This window comes from Fusarium graminearum, chromosome 2 (assembly GCF_000240135.3).
Source record: "Fusarium graminearum PH-1 chromosome 2, whole genome shotgun sequence".
NCBI lineage: Eukaryota > Fungi > Ascomycota > Sordariomycetes > Hypocreales > Nectriaceae > Fusarium > Fusarium graminearum.
The window spans coordinates 6,957,364-6,972,127 of record NC_026475.1 but is presented as its reverse complement, the minus strand read 5'-3'; the positions used below and the strand labels follow the sequence as shown (position 1 = coordinate 6,972,127).

Sequence of the window (14,764 nt, the reverse complement as noted above, 5' to 3'; positions counted from 1 at the left end):
GCTGCGTTGAGAATAACGTTATGTGCTCTCGTCTGTGACAAATCCGTTCTTCGGAATGATGCATCCACCTATTATGTTTCGTTCAAAGGGATTTGAAACGTTAGCGAGGATTGTGATCCTTGTATACTTAAAAGGTCCATATAACACTGTGATAATGCTAAGAGAAGACAGTAAATGTGGATATCACTTGTCAACTAGAGAAACACAGAGGTGATTGTAAAGTATTGTTCATTAACATCTATTAAACATCATCGCTCGTTATGCAAAGTGAGCTGCCTGTCTATACAAGACTTTTCCCGACTCAATGGCATCTTGCTTGCGCCACAGGAAATCCTAGCATCACCCGAATCCTTCCCAGTCGCAAAGAAAACAAAACATTTCAAGACATGAAAGAGTAAATCGTAAAGAGTCATAATCTACAGACGAGCAGAGAAGCTTGCCTGGGCGGTCTGTCCATAAGCGCTCTTCTCAGGTTGATAGAAGGGAAGAGATGTGACAGTAGCCTTGATGCGCTTTCCAAAGTACTCGATCTCAACCTTGTCGCCCTCGATGACCTCCTTGGGTAGATATGCGTAGGCAATGGGCTTGCGGATGCTGTAGCCGAATGCTGCGCTGGTCACGTAGCCAACTGCTCGGCCCTTGACGAACACAGGTTCCTTGCCGAGAACTACTGACTTGCCATCGTCGACTGTAAGACCGCGGATGCGTCGGGACACCTTCTCACTTGATCGGCCCTTCAGAGCGTTGTAACCAACGTAGCCGTCCTTTCCAGGATGAAGAGCGAACTCCAGACCAGCCTCGTAGGGATCATACTCTTGGGTCATGTCAGAACCCCATGATCGGAAGCCCTTCTCGATGCGAAGAGCATTGAAGGCGCTTCGACCAGCAGCGATGACTCCGTAGGGAAGGCCACCCTGCCACAAAGCATCCCAGAGTCGGAGACCGTTGTCGGCAGTGGTGTAGATCTCGAAACCCTCCTCGCCAATGTATGAGAAGTGCGTAGCGATAGCGGGGATACCAGAGACCTCGATCTTCTTGGTAGTAAGGTAAGGGAAAGCTCGGTCAGTGAAGTTATCCTTGCTGACGAGCTTCATCAGGTCCTTAGCCAAGGGACCCCAGACACCGACGCTGGCAAGGCCACCGGTGATGTCGCGGACGTGGACGGCTCTGTGAGGGCTGGCCTTGGTCTGAACCTTGGCTTCACGGGTGAAGTAGTGAAGATCGACAGGGCCGTTGACACCAAGATGGAAGAGGTCCTCACCCAATCTGGCAACGAAGATGTCACTCCTGATACCGCCGTGGTTGTCGAGGAGAAGTGTGAATGTCACCTTGCCAACCTCACCTGCAACGTTACCAGTTGTCAAGCGCTGCAGCAACTCAGCAGCACCAGGGCCAGCAATCTCTAGTCGTCGAATAGGAGTCTGATCGTACAAGGCAACACCAGTACGTGTCTTCCAGGCCTCAACAGCAGTGATGGGCGAGTAGAATTGTGAAGACCAAGCATCTCGCTCAACAGGCTTCCAAGCCTCAGGCAAGTCCTTGAGGAGCTTCTCGTTAGCCTCAAAGTAGTGAGGGCGCTCCCAGCCACCAGCCTCGAGGAAAAAGGCGCCAAGTTGCTGTTGACGCTGATGGAAGGGGCTGACGCGGAGGTTTCGAGGGGACTCCTTCGGCTGAAGAGGGTGGAGGATGTCGTAGACCTCGACGAACTGCTGGGAACCAGTCTCAACCACGTAGGCGGGGGAAAGCTGAACTTGCTCAAATCGAGACAGCTCACACTCGGATAGATCAATCTCGGCTCGGCCTGTGGTAAGAAGTTCGGCCATGGCGCGGCCGACACCAGCAGATTGTGTAACCCAGACAGCCTCGGCGACATAGAAGTTATCGAAGTTGGGGGCCTGGCCAACAAGAGGGCCACCATCGGGGGTGAAAGACATGATACCGTTGAAACCGTGGTCGATCTTTGTCTCGCGGAGAGCAGGGAGGATCTCCTGCGACAGCTTCCAGCCAGGTTCGAAATCCTTGGGAGTGAACTTCAAGCTGGAAGGCATGTTCTTGTAATCGATATCCTTGGGTGTCTCGCCCAGCGAGGCTGCGACAACTGGCATGGGACGATGGCCGTAATATCCAATACCGTAGTGGTCGCCATGCTCACGGTAGTAAAGATCCTGATCTTGATGTCGGAGAATAGGGAGTCGAGCACCGTTGGGCTCTTCGTTCTTGCCCTTCTGGCTGGGAACTGATGTTGTGTGGGCGTACTGATGTGCCATGGGAGTCAGGGGGATAGGAAGGCCAACCATGGCTCCGACCTCAACACCCCAGAGTCCAGCACATGAGATGACAATATCGGCCTCAAATTTGCCGTTCTTTGTGTTGACGGAAGAAACATGACCGTCGTGGTGGTCGATAGATGTGACCAATGTTGACTCGTGGTACTTGACGCCCGCTGCTTGCGTTCGTGCAATAAGTTTTGCTTGAGCATCGCGAGCGAGGGCTAGACCATCAGTAGGAATGTGAAGTCCACCAAGGACCTTGGACTTGTCCAACAAAGGATAAATCTCGAGACACTTCTCAGGGCTGATGAGGTTGGCCTCGACGCCCCAAGAGTAAGCGTATCCTCTTTTTCTCTTGAGCTCCTCCAGTCGTGCAGGTGTGGTAGCAATCTCTAAGCCACCAACCTGGTTGAAGGAGCCTAGTGACATGAGCTTCTCGACTGTGTAAGTGGCCATCTTTGTGAGGGTCTTTGATGTGTTTGTCTGGAATACCAGGCCCGGAGCGTGAGATGTTGAGCCACCAGGCATGGCTAGAGGTCCTTGCTCGAGGACCGTGATATCAGTCCATCCTCTTTGGACCAACTCATCAGCAACGTTGACGCCGACGATTCCGGCGCCGATGATGAGAACGCGCGGTGAAGGTGCCATTTTTTGTCTCGTCTCTTTTGTGTATTAAAGAAGATCAGAGGAGTGTAGAGGCAAGCAACTGAAGAGAGAGATGAGAGATGAGAGATGGGTTTCAAACACAATGGCTTCTATTGGCAAAGGTTCTAGTCTCGTTATATCTTTTCCATGAACCGTCCACGACTCCGCACTCTTACTCCTCCGCACCGTGTTCGCATCCCGATCATCAAGTCAAACTATCTCCGTCCTATGTCATGGTTACGATAAGGCAACTAACATGAGAGTCTCCGGTTGCGGGAGCGCTCACGTGATCGGGCGTTGAGACAAGTTGCGCCGTGATGGAAGGGCGTGTGGATATCACGAACCCGGGCGCTTGCAGTGCCATGTACGCTGTAATGCGGGGAGATAACAAACAGCAGAGCAAAGGCGAAACTAAAAAAATCTAGAATGCCAAAGTTGGGTATTATCGACCGGGCTTCAAGTGCCGACAACGAGTCGAGTTCCACCCCAGGAGTCCGTGCCGCGATGATAGGACACGCGTGATAACGCAGCGGGTTACGACTATACACGCGGCTTTGCAGCGAACAGAAACAACATTGAGGGTTCTGATATGCAAAACGGCCGCTATCGCTATGCAGCGAAGCGCCCAATGCTTGTATCCTAGTGCAGGACGCTCGGTTGGGGATGTTACAACACATTGCAAAATGGCTGGGACACGGATGAATCAGCTGGACACGACAGTTGTCAGGGTAGACCATGCCCTTGCAAGCTCCCTTCAAAACACCGTAAATTACTGGTCATGGGACCTTTTGCGGCAGAGTCACATTTCACGATGCCTTCATTTAGGCCTTTTTCTAGGGATCTTTTTTCCCCCTTGTGATTGGGGCCTAGGTAGATTTAGATTCCCTCCCTTGTAAGCTCTAGCCACGAATTGATCGTGAAGGGTCTTATGCTAGATAAATCGTATTGGGACGGTGATGATTGGATTGTGATTGACCGTTTGGTTCGCATGGTGTTTGCTGTCAATCAGATGCCTGTCGTTCTTTCACCCCCATTCTCTTTGGGGTCCTTGTCAAAGATTAGCCCAAACAAGGTGTGGCATCCAATTGATCTGTGTATGGGGAATTAACCGGCAATACAGACGATACCCTTCTTTTTCACGTTGCAGGTGATCAACGAAAAGTCAATTTGTGAATGTGGTTGATATGTTGGAGTCTTCGGTTCTTCGTTGCCGTACGACTCTAACCAAATGTCATCCCGCGGGAGAGGCAAAGTTAAATTCCAGTAGTAGCAGGCCAATTGACTCTATTTTTATGCCAAGAGGCGGAATACTTTTGAGTTTGCTAGAGTTCGGCCGAGCCTGCAGTCGGGAGAACCGAGCAACGTCTAGAACAGCCAGCAGATGTGTGAATTGCTCAAAATGGCATCGTGAATGGCTTCACATGGATAGCTGCTGTATCTAGCCTACGGCATGTCGTGGCACCCTACTGCACGATGTACAACGCATGCACTCTGTCTATCTTGGGGTGTTTTTGCTGTGGAGCGGTGAGGGTCAAGACAACTCAGGACCCCCAGGAACAGAAACAAAAAGATGGGATGGCAGGGTTTGTCTCACCGGGGAGAACAAGGTGAACGGCTCACGAGGTTACCAATAAGAAGGTAATAGAAAAATCTAGACAGCCCAGCTGACCCGCCCCTTGCAAGCCAACCGCCTAATATTGCCAAGTCAATTTCTCAGCCTCTATTCTACTCAACCCCTCCCTGAGACGCTCTCTCGGTCTTCAGAACTAGGGGTACCCAGTTTTCCCCGGAAAATCAGAAGAAAACACTTGACACATAGATTATGAATACCTACTAGCTTCGTGTTTACCCCAGATTGGAATTACGAACTGGTCTCCGCCTCCGCTTGGTCCGAGTTTGACATGACACATAAAAACCCAAACATGTTCAAGTCAAAGTTGGGGGAGGGGAATGAACGCTTATGTAGGTGATACACTGCTGCAGTGTATGTAGAGTACAGTAGGTAGCTACCGTACAGACACGACTCATCTGGGCTAGGGATGGACACATTGTGCATGTCTAGCGCCAATCTCCATCTCTGTCTCCCATCTCTTACAAACATTCTTGTCTCTTCCCTTCCCCGCATAACACTACACTTTTTCACTGTATTTCCAACGTTACAGGGGACTGTTTACCCCAAAAAAGACCTAAACCAACTAAAAACGCCTCACTTTCTCGCTAAACCAAGACCAAATAAGTCGACTCCTCCCCCGGTTTCGGATACCCCGGTCCCCCCTCTCCTCTCCTCTCCTCCCCTCCCTCCTCTCTATATCGAGATGTTCATCGGAGAGCAGGGGCCAATCGTCCACAAGTCTTTGTTCTCTGTTTTCCGTTTTCCGGGCAAGGAAATAACGCTCCGCAATGATGACTCTCTTGGGGTTGAACAAAGACGCACCTCGTTGTCATGGTGGAGAGTGTACGCCCTGCTTCAGTGCAAGTCCCCAGTGAAATACTTGGTAATATTTGGAGAGTCAGTGGCCCATGACATGTATTCGGTCACTAAATAGGACATTGCAAGTCTTGTCATGCATGGAATAGCGAGAGAAGTATTGAGGAGGAATGAATCCCAGTTCTGTCCCTGGTCTTCTTTTCTTTTCCAAAACGCCCAACTAAGTAAACCAATATTTCTCTAAGCCTGTACAGTATTCTGTTGTGATCCGCTAATAACAATTACCCCATTCTCTTGGCTTCAATGACCTTGGAAGAATGTCCCAAATCCACTACTCCTAAAAGTGATTAAACATGATATTACTAAAATTTTCGCCCTCCCACCAAGCGGGCCCTCGGTTGCTTTCGCTCATGGGAGGTTGCGGGTCGTCGCAGCCCATATCAGCGATGTTAACAAACTGGGAAGAGTCTGCGTAAAGCCAAGGTGTTGTGCACAGCGTCAGGCTGTCCTCAACGGGAATTTCATCATAGACTGTGTCGCGCGCCGAGTCTGGGCCCTGCGACGAAGATAGAGGGGCCGCCTTGTATGACAGTGTAGGAGCCTCTTGACCTCCATCAGCTGTGTTGATGGAAATCTCGGGAGCGCTAGCGACGATGATTTCCAAGGTGACGTTCTCGTTGTCCCCTTCGTGCATTGAGTTTGGCACCAGTGATTGGTTGAGCAGTCCAGCTGTTGGAAGCTCGTGAGAGTCGGCCACTGTGTTAAACTGAAGGATCTTCCACATGAGGGGAACGCTAAGGTAGATCTTGGAGGGCATCCAGTCTTCCACCTCCATGCTCTCAGATGTTCCCGCGGCAATACGCGTCATCTTGTCAAGGTTGCGATCCTGAGAATTGTTAGTTCAAGTTCGTAAAGTCAATTGAAGGATATAAAAAAAAATACATACCAATGCTCTGCAAGCGGCTGAAGTAGGCAAAAAGTTCTTGAGGAACCGCCTGCACTTGGCAAAGTCGGCGTTGGACTTGTGCTTTAGCCTAGTCGCAGCCGCGCAACAGTAGTACAGGTGCACCGTCGCCGCAATAGCAGCCACATGCCCAAAGAAAGGATCTGCAAGGGGCACTTGTTTGTCGACTACCATGTCGATCATTCGAACGATCCAAGTAGAATGCAAAAGTGCGAGCTCGGAAGATCGTCTCCAAAAGGTGTTGGGGATGCCAAGGTTGGGATTGTGCTGCGCTCCGACGATGTAGAGGAATGGATGGTTGAGGACGGTGGGAATAACGTGGTATGTGAATTGCTCCTTGAGCCAGGGCGCCCAGTAGTCGCGATGCACCTTCAAGTCTTCAACTTTGCGCTCGTAAAACTTGACCGTGTCGTAGCGATGGCACATGGGTATCCTGTTTTCCGTCTCCATAAAGTCGGCGAGGACCTTTGCATACATCGAGTCATGTCGCCAGGGCTCTTTAATGTTGTTGTGGGCACAATCGGAAACATATTTTCGGACTTGACTCCAGACCCAGCCAAGATGAACGCTGGTGTTCCAGATACCGGGTTCATTTGGGTGGTGGCAGCCGAGGTCATCTCGAGGTAGAGTGGGAGCTCTGGGATCGTGCTCTGGTTGATGGCCTCTTGTTGTAGAGTAGGCGGGTCTCCAGATCTCTGTCGGGACGCTCAAAAGACCTTCTTGGCGACCATAAGATTGCTCAAGCATTTGCAGACTCCAGAACAGTCGCTTTTTGCGCTCTATCATGGGGTCTCCAACGGCGTAGAAGGACTCTACGTCGAGCATTGCGGAGCGACATAGTTGATGAGCAAGACCAAGGTGAAATTGACCAAGATGCACGTTTCCATCTACTGGGTGTTAGCTACTGTGGCAGATACAAGGTAAAAATGGGTGACGTACCAATGAATGACGAGTAAGAGAGCAAACAAAGACTCTCAAGCGTCGCCAGATCTACACTGCCATTTGCGATGCGCAGCATAATAAGGCTCTTTGCATTGTTTGCGTACAACTTTGCCTGATCAGCATTCTCGGAAAAGCGCAAAGTCAGAGCAAGAATACTGCAGGCGAGCTCATCGTGCATCGAGGCAAAGTCGCTGACCTCGTCTCTCTCGAAGCACCATATCGGCTGTCGGTGGCAATACTCAAAGTATAGCGCAACGCCAGCAGCGATGTCGGACACACTGGGTCGCAGCGACGAGTTTTCGCATTCGGACTTGACCGAGGGATGGCTCGTGGGATAACTTGGTTCGCGCGTGTTTTGGAGGCCAGAGTATGACTTTTCTGAAGTGTCTGTTGTTTCTTGAGGGGATTCGAGTTGTGATTGTTGACGTTGGTGTTGATGTTGGTTGTGGTTGATCTGTTGTTGTTTTTGTGATGTAGACCTGTAAATTACAGGGCATTAGCCACTGAAGTATAGGGAGTAAGGGTAGAGAACAAAGGTTAGCACATACAGATTACCGTTGAGTAAAAAGTCAAGCTTCTCTTCCAAATGCGCCAATCTCTCCTCCTAATGATAAATTCATCGTTAAGGTGCGTCCCATTTTGTTGTGTGCAAAGCATGCACAACGTACCGAAGGGCCGCTCTGAGAGGGCCTAATAGCTGGGGGATAAGAGCAAGACTGTTTGAGGCGGACACAGCTTGAGCATTGTGGTTTCTCGCCAGGGCAACGAGTCTTTTTGCGCCTGATTGTGTTAGTAACTAAGACAATCATCTCAGGTGAGTCGCCATCTTTTTTACCTGCAAGTCAAACAGGCGTGATGCGATCTTCTTCGACCGCGGGTGCTGGTAGTAGTAGGATGGCCAGTGGTAGTGTTCTCCTCTCCAGGAGACATTGATGACCGTGACATGTTTGTGCAAGTATGAGGGAAGTCAAGAGACAAGAAAGAGGAGGAGGATGATCAAAGACAATATCCCAACTGCCACAGACACAGTCACACTAACAAATAAGATAAAAAAGTGTAAGAGGCGTTGGAATGATGAACTGGTGAACCTTGTTCAGGGGCCCGCTTCCACTAAATACTTTGGACTCTATAGACCTAGCTAGACTGACAAACCCCGCACCGTCTACTGGTTCTTGTTACTGTAACGATAGCGCGGGGTTTTAGTTAGTATTACAGTGCAGGTCAGTCCTTCAGAGTCTACGAACTAAGACGGTTGGTGCTAACATGCAGTGCCGTACTTGGGTAGGTACCTATAGACAAGGGTCAGGGACAGAGGTGAGAGGTGAGAGAGGTGAGGCCGCAGGGGGCGTGTATTGTCTATAGATGGTGTCCAGTTAATCTGGTCCCGAACAAAAACGAGGCCCACCAAAGAGAAGCAGCACAGAACCTGCAATGCCTTTCCATCCGTTCCGCACACGGCATCGCATTGCATAGCATAACATTACTTTCTTTACTGTACTCTGTACTGTTGAATGGATCAACGGCAAACCCTGAAACGTGTCGTACACACAAAAAAAGAGGCGCGTCTTTCACAAGGTTATAGGTAGGCCTCGCTACAGACATCGCTACCAGTTATCAGTTGACAACGTTTTACTTTATGGCTGCACTCTATCCAACGACTCATGACCAAAACCACCCCAGCACAAAGACAAATAAATTCTCTTCTCACCGTAGAATTACCTATCTATCAACACCTAGCAAGCAAATGTGTATCTGTATCCGTATCCATATCCCAATATCGCCTTATCTGCTAACCATTGGATCGGTCGCATTACATTCGCATTGACAATATTTTATTCCCTCCCCCCTTGTTCCTGATCCGCCCACCCTTCTACCAAAGCTTCCAGAAATAACTCGTCTCTCTCACCGAGACCACACCTTCCAAGCCTTCTTTTCCCATGTCACCATGACATTTAACTTTGGTCCGCCGATCACCGGAGATCCATCGGGTAGACAAGAGATAACGCAAAGAGACCCAAGTTGCAAAGATGATCTACCAAGAACAAGGCATAGGCAAGGGTGCTAGATAAGAAGTGGAGATGAGGAGAACCCGACGGGCAAGGATGCACTACAGAGATAAACTACGTAACTAAACTTTTAGTCTGACTCCGACAACGCAGAGTAACAGTTCACAATAACAACAGCAGCGAAGACGGATGCGTTCATCCATCTCTTGGCAAAAGAGACCAAGGCTGTGTACTCCAAACCGGGAAAACTCATGCAAGGTGAGGCAATTTGGAGATTATACTGTGTAATAGTAAAAGAGAAATCTTCAATTCGTTCATTATGGTTCATCATTATGGCTTAAAACGCCCAATCATACTGCTATGATCTAATCCCTGGCAGCAGTGTGCCATTCCTTGTCACTTCCCCGCAGCTTCAGTTCCCCTCAGAGAATACAACCTTCCTCCAACGGTTACCGCGATGCATCATTCTTCATTCCATGCCTTCTTCTCCCGGTCTTCCATGCCATGCTATGCTATGCTACTATACTCTATTTTGATCTCTTGGCTTTGCTTCGCCCTTACAGCCTGGCCGCAGGATCCAGCAGATCCTTTAACTCCGAATTGGGGTACTCGCAGTTGAAGGCTCCATCCGGGCGCTCCCTGTCCCAAGCCCACTTCTCCTTGAGCTCGGGCTCTAGCTTGTCTTCCAGCATCTGCACCACGTACTTGCCCAGCACTGGGAAGAACTTGTACCCATGGAACGAGCCGCATGTGGCTACGTAGAGACCCTTGGCGCCTGCGTGCGGAGAGATGATGAAGTCCCCACTGGAAGTGAAGGCGTCCCTGTTTCAGTGCGTTAGCCTTGTCGTCAGTGCGGGGAGTTTGTGAGATGCTACATACCAGCAGATACGGTGGTGCTCGTACTTCCAGTGCGCTCCCTTGCTGCCAAAGAACAGACGGTTTTGCGTGTCAATGTCCTCTTTGAGGCTGTTGGGTACCTTCCATTGTGCGTAGTCCTTCTCGTCAGGTGGCGCAGAGACATAGCGCCCTGGCAGCACTTGACGGGTGTTGCTGAAGATGTTCTTACCCCACCACTTAATCTCACGATCCTTTGTGGGTGGCAAGCTTCCAATGAATGGGGACTCTGTCACTGGTGTTAGCTACTTCTTTACAAGATATCTCAGGACACTCACTGTGCTTGTATGTGTAACCTTGGAAGCCAACAGGCATGTCCTTCATCCTCTCGAATGACTCGTCGTCGAGAGTGACCATACCAGTGGTGATGCCAGCAGCTGTGATGCGATCGCCAGATCGCAAATCAGGCATATTGTGACGCGCAGCGCTGTATTCTAGAAGCTTGGCTGTGTAGGCTCCAGTGGAGAGGATCACAGTATCGGCCGAGATGATCTCGCCCTTGGAGGTCTGGATACCAGTAGCGCGGCCATTCTCAATCTGTAGGGTAGCGACATCGGCAACGATGTACTTGACGCCGAGCTTGAGAGCCTCGCGGGTCACAGCACGCAGGGAGTCGCCTGCAGCACCCCAGCCGCTGTTCCTGTTGACCAGAACTTCCTTGGCGCCCGTGTAATCGGCCTCCTCGTACAAACCGCCGTACAGCTTCTTGGCCTCCTCAATTGTGTAGACCTGGATGTCTGATTGGCGGCCCAGCTTCTTGTAGTTGTTGATGACGTCCTGGGCGTAGTCGCTACGGCACACCCAGAAAACACCAGCCTTGTGGAAATGAGGCATCCAGAGAGGGTCAGACTCAAAGATGTCCTGGGCCTCGAGGGCGAGACGGCAGTAGAGGAGATCGTCGTAGTCAGCACGAACGACCTTGTTCCAATCCCACGAAGCAGCTACGCGGTTGTCTCCGTCATAAGGGTCTCTGTCCACGATTGTGACTGAGGCATTGGGGTACTTCTGAATGAGCTGGTAGGCTGTCGAGACGCCAAAGACGCCTGCTCCCACGATGAGATATGACTGAGATGCCATTGTAGAGTATATGTCTGCCAATTGACTTGTACAATGACAAAAAAGAGTATAAGAGATGAGATGGAATAAGAATAACCTCCAGAACCAAAGCGAATTGCTCAAGCTCACATGGCCTTTTATCACCCCCGCGTTGGAGACGAAGCCGGTCTCGGTGGTCACCGTATTCCGGACTGCTCTCACCAAAAGCCATTTTCCGGGGCTTCACCTGGAATTCCGGCCAAGGGATCCGGAGTCCGTGGGTGGAGAAGAGGAATTCCGATCACGTGAGAGACGAGGGGAAATGAAGTTTTGCCTCGACAGAATCGTGAAGTCGTGATAACTTCATTTTTGAGAATGTCGAGATGTCACCGCGAGATTGGAGTCAATTGAGCCGAATGGAGTGGATATCTTTGAGGGCCATGTCTGAAGGTGTCTACAGTCCTGCATTGACCATGTAGTGCAACCGTCTAGACTGAGTTCATCTCCGTCTCCTCCCTCCATCTTCGTCTGGTCCTTTGTTCCTAAAGCGGGCCAAGTCAGCAGACCAACCACACCGAGACATTCACGCACGTAGGCCTTATCCAGCAACTATCACCAGTGACCGAGTGTGAAGCTATCCACAAGGCGTCGTTCCAGCCTTCCTCCAACCCTCATGTACGAGTTGCCCTCTAAATCCCAAATCAGGAAAAGTCTTATCTCCCTCGCTTGATCCTCCCTCCCCCGCATTTTACTGTTTGCCTTTCTCCATCAGCATGCATGCACACGACTAGCCGGAGATCATTGATATCACTTAGTCTTAGCAAAAAAGGACTCCTTTCTCCGCACTCATCCTACATAGATAACGCGTCGCCCAAGTTCCGCTCAGGGTCTAGCTTCATGCACAATTTGCGTTCCGCCAACCGCAATTGGTATCGAACAAAAGACAGGGGTGACGTCTCCAGTGCGAGATGGCCAAGGCTTATCTTGGCTCACCTCCCAATGCCTCACACCATGCGTCAAACGTGTTTGCAACACGGCCTCCAATTTTTCCAAGACCGGCCAAGCATGCAGAAACTAGTCTGGGATATCTGATTCTGACAGAATACTGACTCCGCTTCCTGCTTATCTTGATTCAGCATTGCAGTCTCGTCCCACTTCCCCATGACAGAGCATCAGAGGTCCATCATGGTCGAGGCGTTGGCGGGCGTGGCAATGCCGGCACTCGTCATTCTACCCCAGAAGGCCCCAACCTGGTCCTTGCGTCCCTAGCGCTGCTCTTATCCTATCATTTGACCATCGAGATATCAAGGGATAGAAACAATCGCGATGCAATGTGATACGTCCACGCGGTCTCGCATACCAGGTTGTGTCCGACTTCACCTTTGACTTGGTTGTTATCTATCTACAACCCCGGAGTGAACGCCGTATATCGGCTTTACTTCCAAGAATGTTCTCCCGCGTACATCAAGTTGAGACAAGGGTTTGATGGCAATGATGCCTTTGACAATCCCATAATCCCATAATCCCATAATTATGCACGACGGCTGCGTAGAATGCCAGAACATTACCGGCTTCGGTCTGCTCTAAGATCTTGCTTGCGTTCCTTATCTTGGCTCCGCGGTTCGGCACTTTGTGCATTGCTCCGTCCAACGGCTACCTGCAGATCGTTAGCGAGATGACACGGCCAAGCAAGAGATCTCTATCTCCAAAACTTGTTCCATACCAGACAGGTCAATCGCCCAGTTCCTTGCAGTTTCTAGTGAGATTCTTTCAACTTGCGTAGTTAGGAAGGAGAGCAACATGCTCTATCGGTAGCTTGAAACGAATGCTCGTTCCAGGGTTGGGGAACGAGATGAGCATCCTGAGGCTCATTTCGTATAATCCTTGTACTGTTGAACAACGAGACGCGTCTCCTGTAATCGTGTGCAGGGTAGTAGTTTTTGGCTTCTTTTTGTGATTATGGGTGAGCTTAAAACCTTAGGAGCCATATGTGATACGTTTTGTAGAATAGCGATGGCAGTTGACTTAGAAATGAAGGCATTATCACTCTTCGTTGATAGAGTAAAAGTCGTGACAGTACTCTCACAACCATTAAATAAAACATAAAATGGGTCTGAAGCAAAGCGAGTATACTCTGTAATATTCTGACAGAACTATAGCTTCAGCAGCGGTGTCTTTGACCAGATGATACATATTGTATCACAACATACGATATTTTTAGTTTTGTCGTACGATCAAATTCTCTTCACAATCAATACCGTCCTCTAAGATAAAGAGATTACAATTCTCTATGCAGCCTGTACCTTGGTTGAGATAAAATTCTAAGCAAAAGAAGCTATTATTCTGAGAACAGCTGCATCGTTGAACGACTCTGATGTCACTTTGGCACAGAAAACGAACGATGCCAAAAACTTTGTCATACAATCCTGAATCCCTCATTTATGCTTCGATGAGGTATCGCTGATGTTTTGTTACATATTAAAACGAAGGTCTGCTGTTGCAGTTAGCATCCAATTTCACCATTAATTGTCTCCCACCAAGTTCCGAATAGCTACAACCTTCAGAGTATCATCTCCAACGTCTTCACCATGTAAATGAAACGTCGACGACAAGGCCAGATGAAAATTCTTCATGGTCTAGGGTTCCCTTGACTCCCCACGGGGAGAAGGGAGCGGCAACCCCATACATGAGCCATCGGTTGATCTTACCTTTGCTACTTCTTGACTCCGCGATGGAGCCATAATGGAGTCGCGAGCCCAATATTTCTGGAGTACGATACTCAGTCCAGACCTTTTCCGTCTAGGTACCCCAAATTAAGCGCTCGCTCGGGCACCAAAACCCCGGACTCGCCGGCACGGACCAGTAGTCTTACTGTATCTATATAGGCGGCTGCTCGTCTTGACTTGCATTACCGGCCGCTGCAACTCTCGCCTAAACTTGCTGTTGGTCGATATTGCCTCGTTTCGTCTTCGCCCGGTCCGTTTCAGGGGCTAATCTATACCTGGCTATCTACTATCTTCGCATAATTTGCCTTTGACAATGGCATTATCGATTCCTTTCGATCACGTACTAGAAACTCGCAATCGCTAAGTCAATTCCAATGTGGATTCTATCTCGTTTCGACTCACCTGCATTCGAAGCAACTTCGCATATTGTTGCTGCGGTTGAGATATTGTTACGAAACCGCATGGTCCGTATGACCATCGAGGCGGTCACTGCTCCGGCATTTGAATTCCATCACGGAGAGACAACGGGGACAGCAGTGTTTCGTCACCCGCTCAGATGCAGAAGATATCACTGGGGATACCTACACCGAACATTCTTTTCTCAGCCTTCCACATATTTTCTAGAAGCTGCAGTGACAGAAAAATAGCGATAACTTTATCAGCGCTGATCTATGGGAGCAAGTTGAACCGAGTTACTCCAATTCTCTTCTGCCCCTGATAAGAAACTGCCGGATTTCTAGAAGATCATGATCTTCATTGTAGATAGAGTCGAGGAAAGTCAAGCTCCGTGTTTCGGTCCAAGTCTGGGCATCTGCAGGTTCGGGAACGGGTCATTGCAACACGACAATACAACA

General features: G+C 49.7%; 3 protein-coding genes across 3 annotated transcripts; all 3 read right to left on the bottom strand.

The window, feature by feature from the left end:
* Window positions 1–416: 416 nt before the first annotated feature.
* Window positions 417–2,918, bottom strand: FGSG_03414 (uncharacterized protein; the record flags this gene model as incomplete). Its single annotated transcript, XM_011324006.1, has 1 exon — window positions 417–2,918. One exon carries the CDS (start codon window positions 2,916–2,918, stop codon window positions 417–419), a length of 2,502 nt encoding a protein of 833 aa, XP_011322308.1.
* A 2,762-nt stretch (window positions 2,919–5,680) lies between these two features.
* FGSG_03415 (uncharacterized protein) lies at window positions 5,681–8,194 on the bottom strand (the record flags this gene model as incomplete). Its single annotated transcript, XM_011324005.1, has 6 exons — window positions 5,681–6,229; window positions 6,413–7,197; window positions 7,247–7,728; window positions 7,798–7,853; window positions 7,918–8,029; window positions 8,085–8,194. The coding sequence occupies 6 exons, from the start codon at window positions 8,192–8,194 to the stop codon at window positions 5,681–5,683; spliced, it is 2,094 nt and encodes a 697-aa protein (XP_011322307.1).
* Window positions 8,195–9,812: 1,618 nt separating this feature from the next.
* On the bottom strand, window positions 9,813–11,226 carry FGSG_03416 (uncharacterized protein; the record flags this gene model as incomplete). The annotated part of the gene is made up of 3 exons (XM_011324004.1): window positions 9,813–10,077; window positions 10,135–10,378; window positions 10,428–11,226. The coding sequence occupies 3 exons, from the start codon at window positions 11,224–11,226 to the stop codon at window positions 9,813–9,815; spliced, it is 1,308 nt and encodes a 435-aa protein (XP_011322306.1).
* Window positions 11,227–14,764: the final 3,538 nt, after the last annotated feature.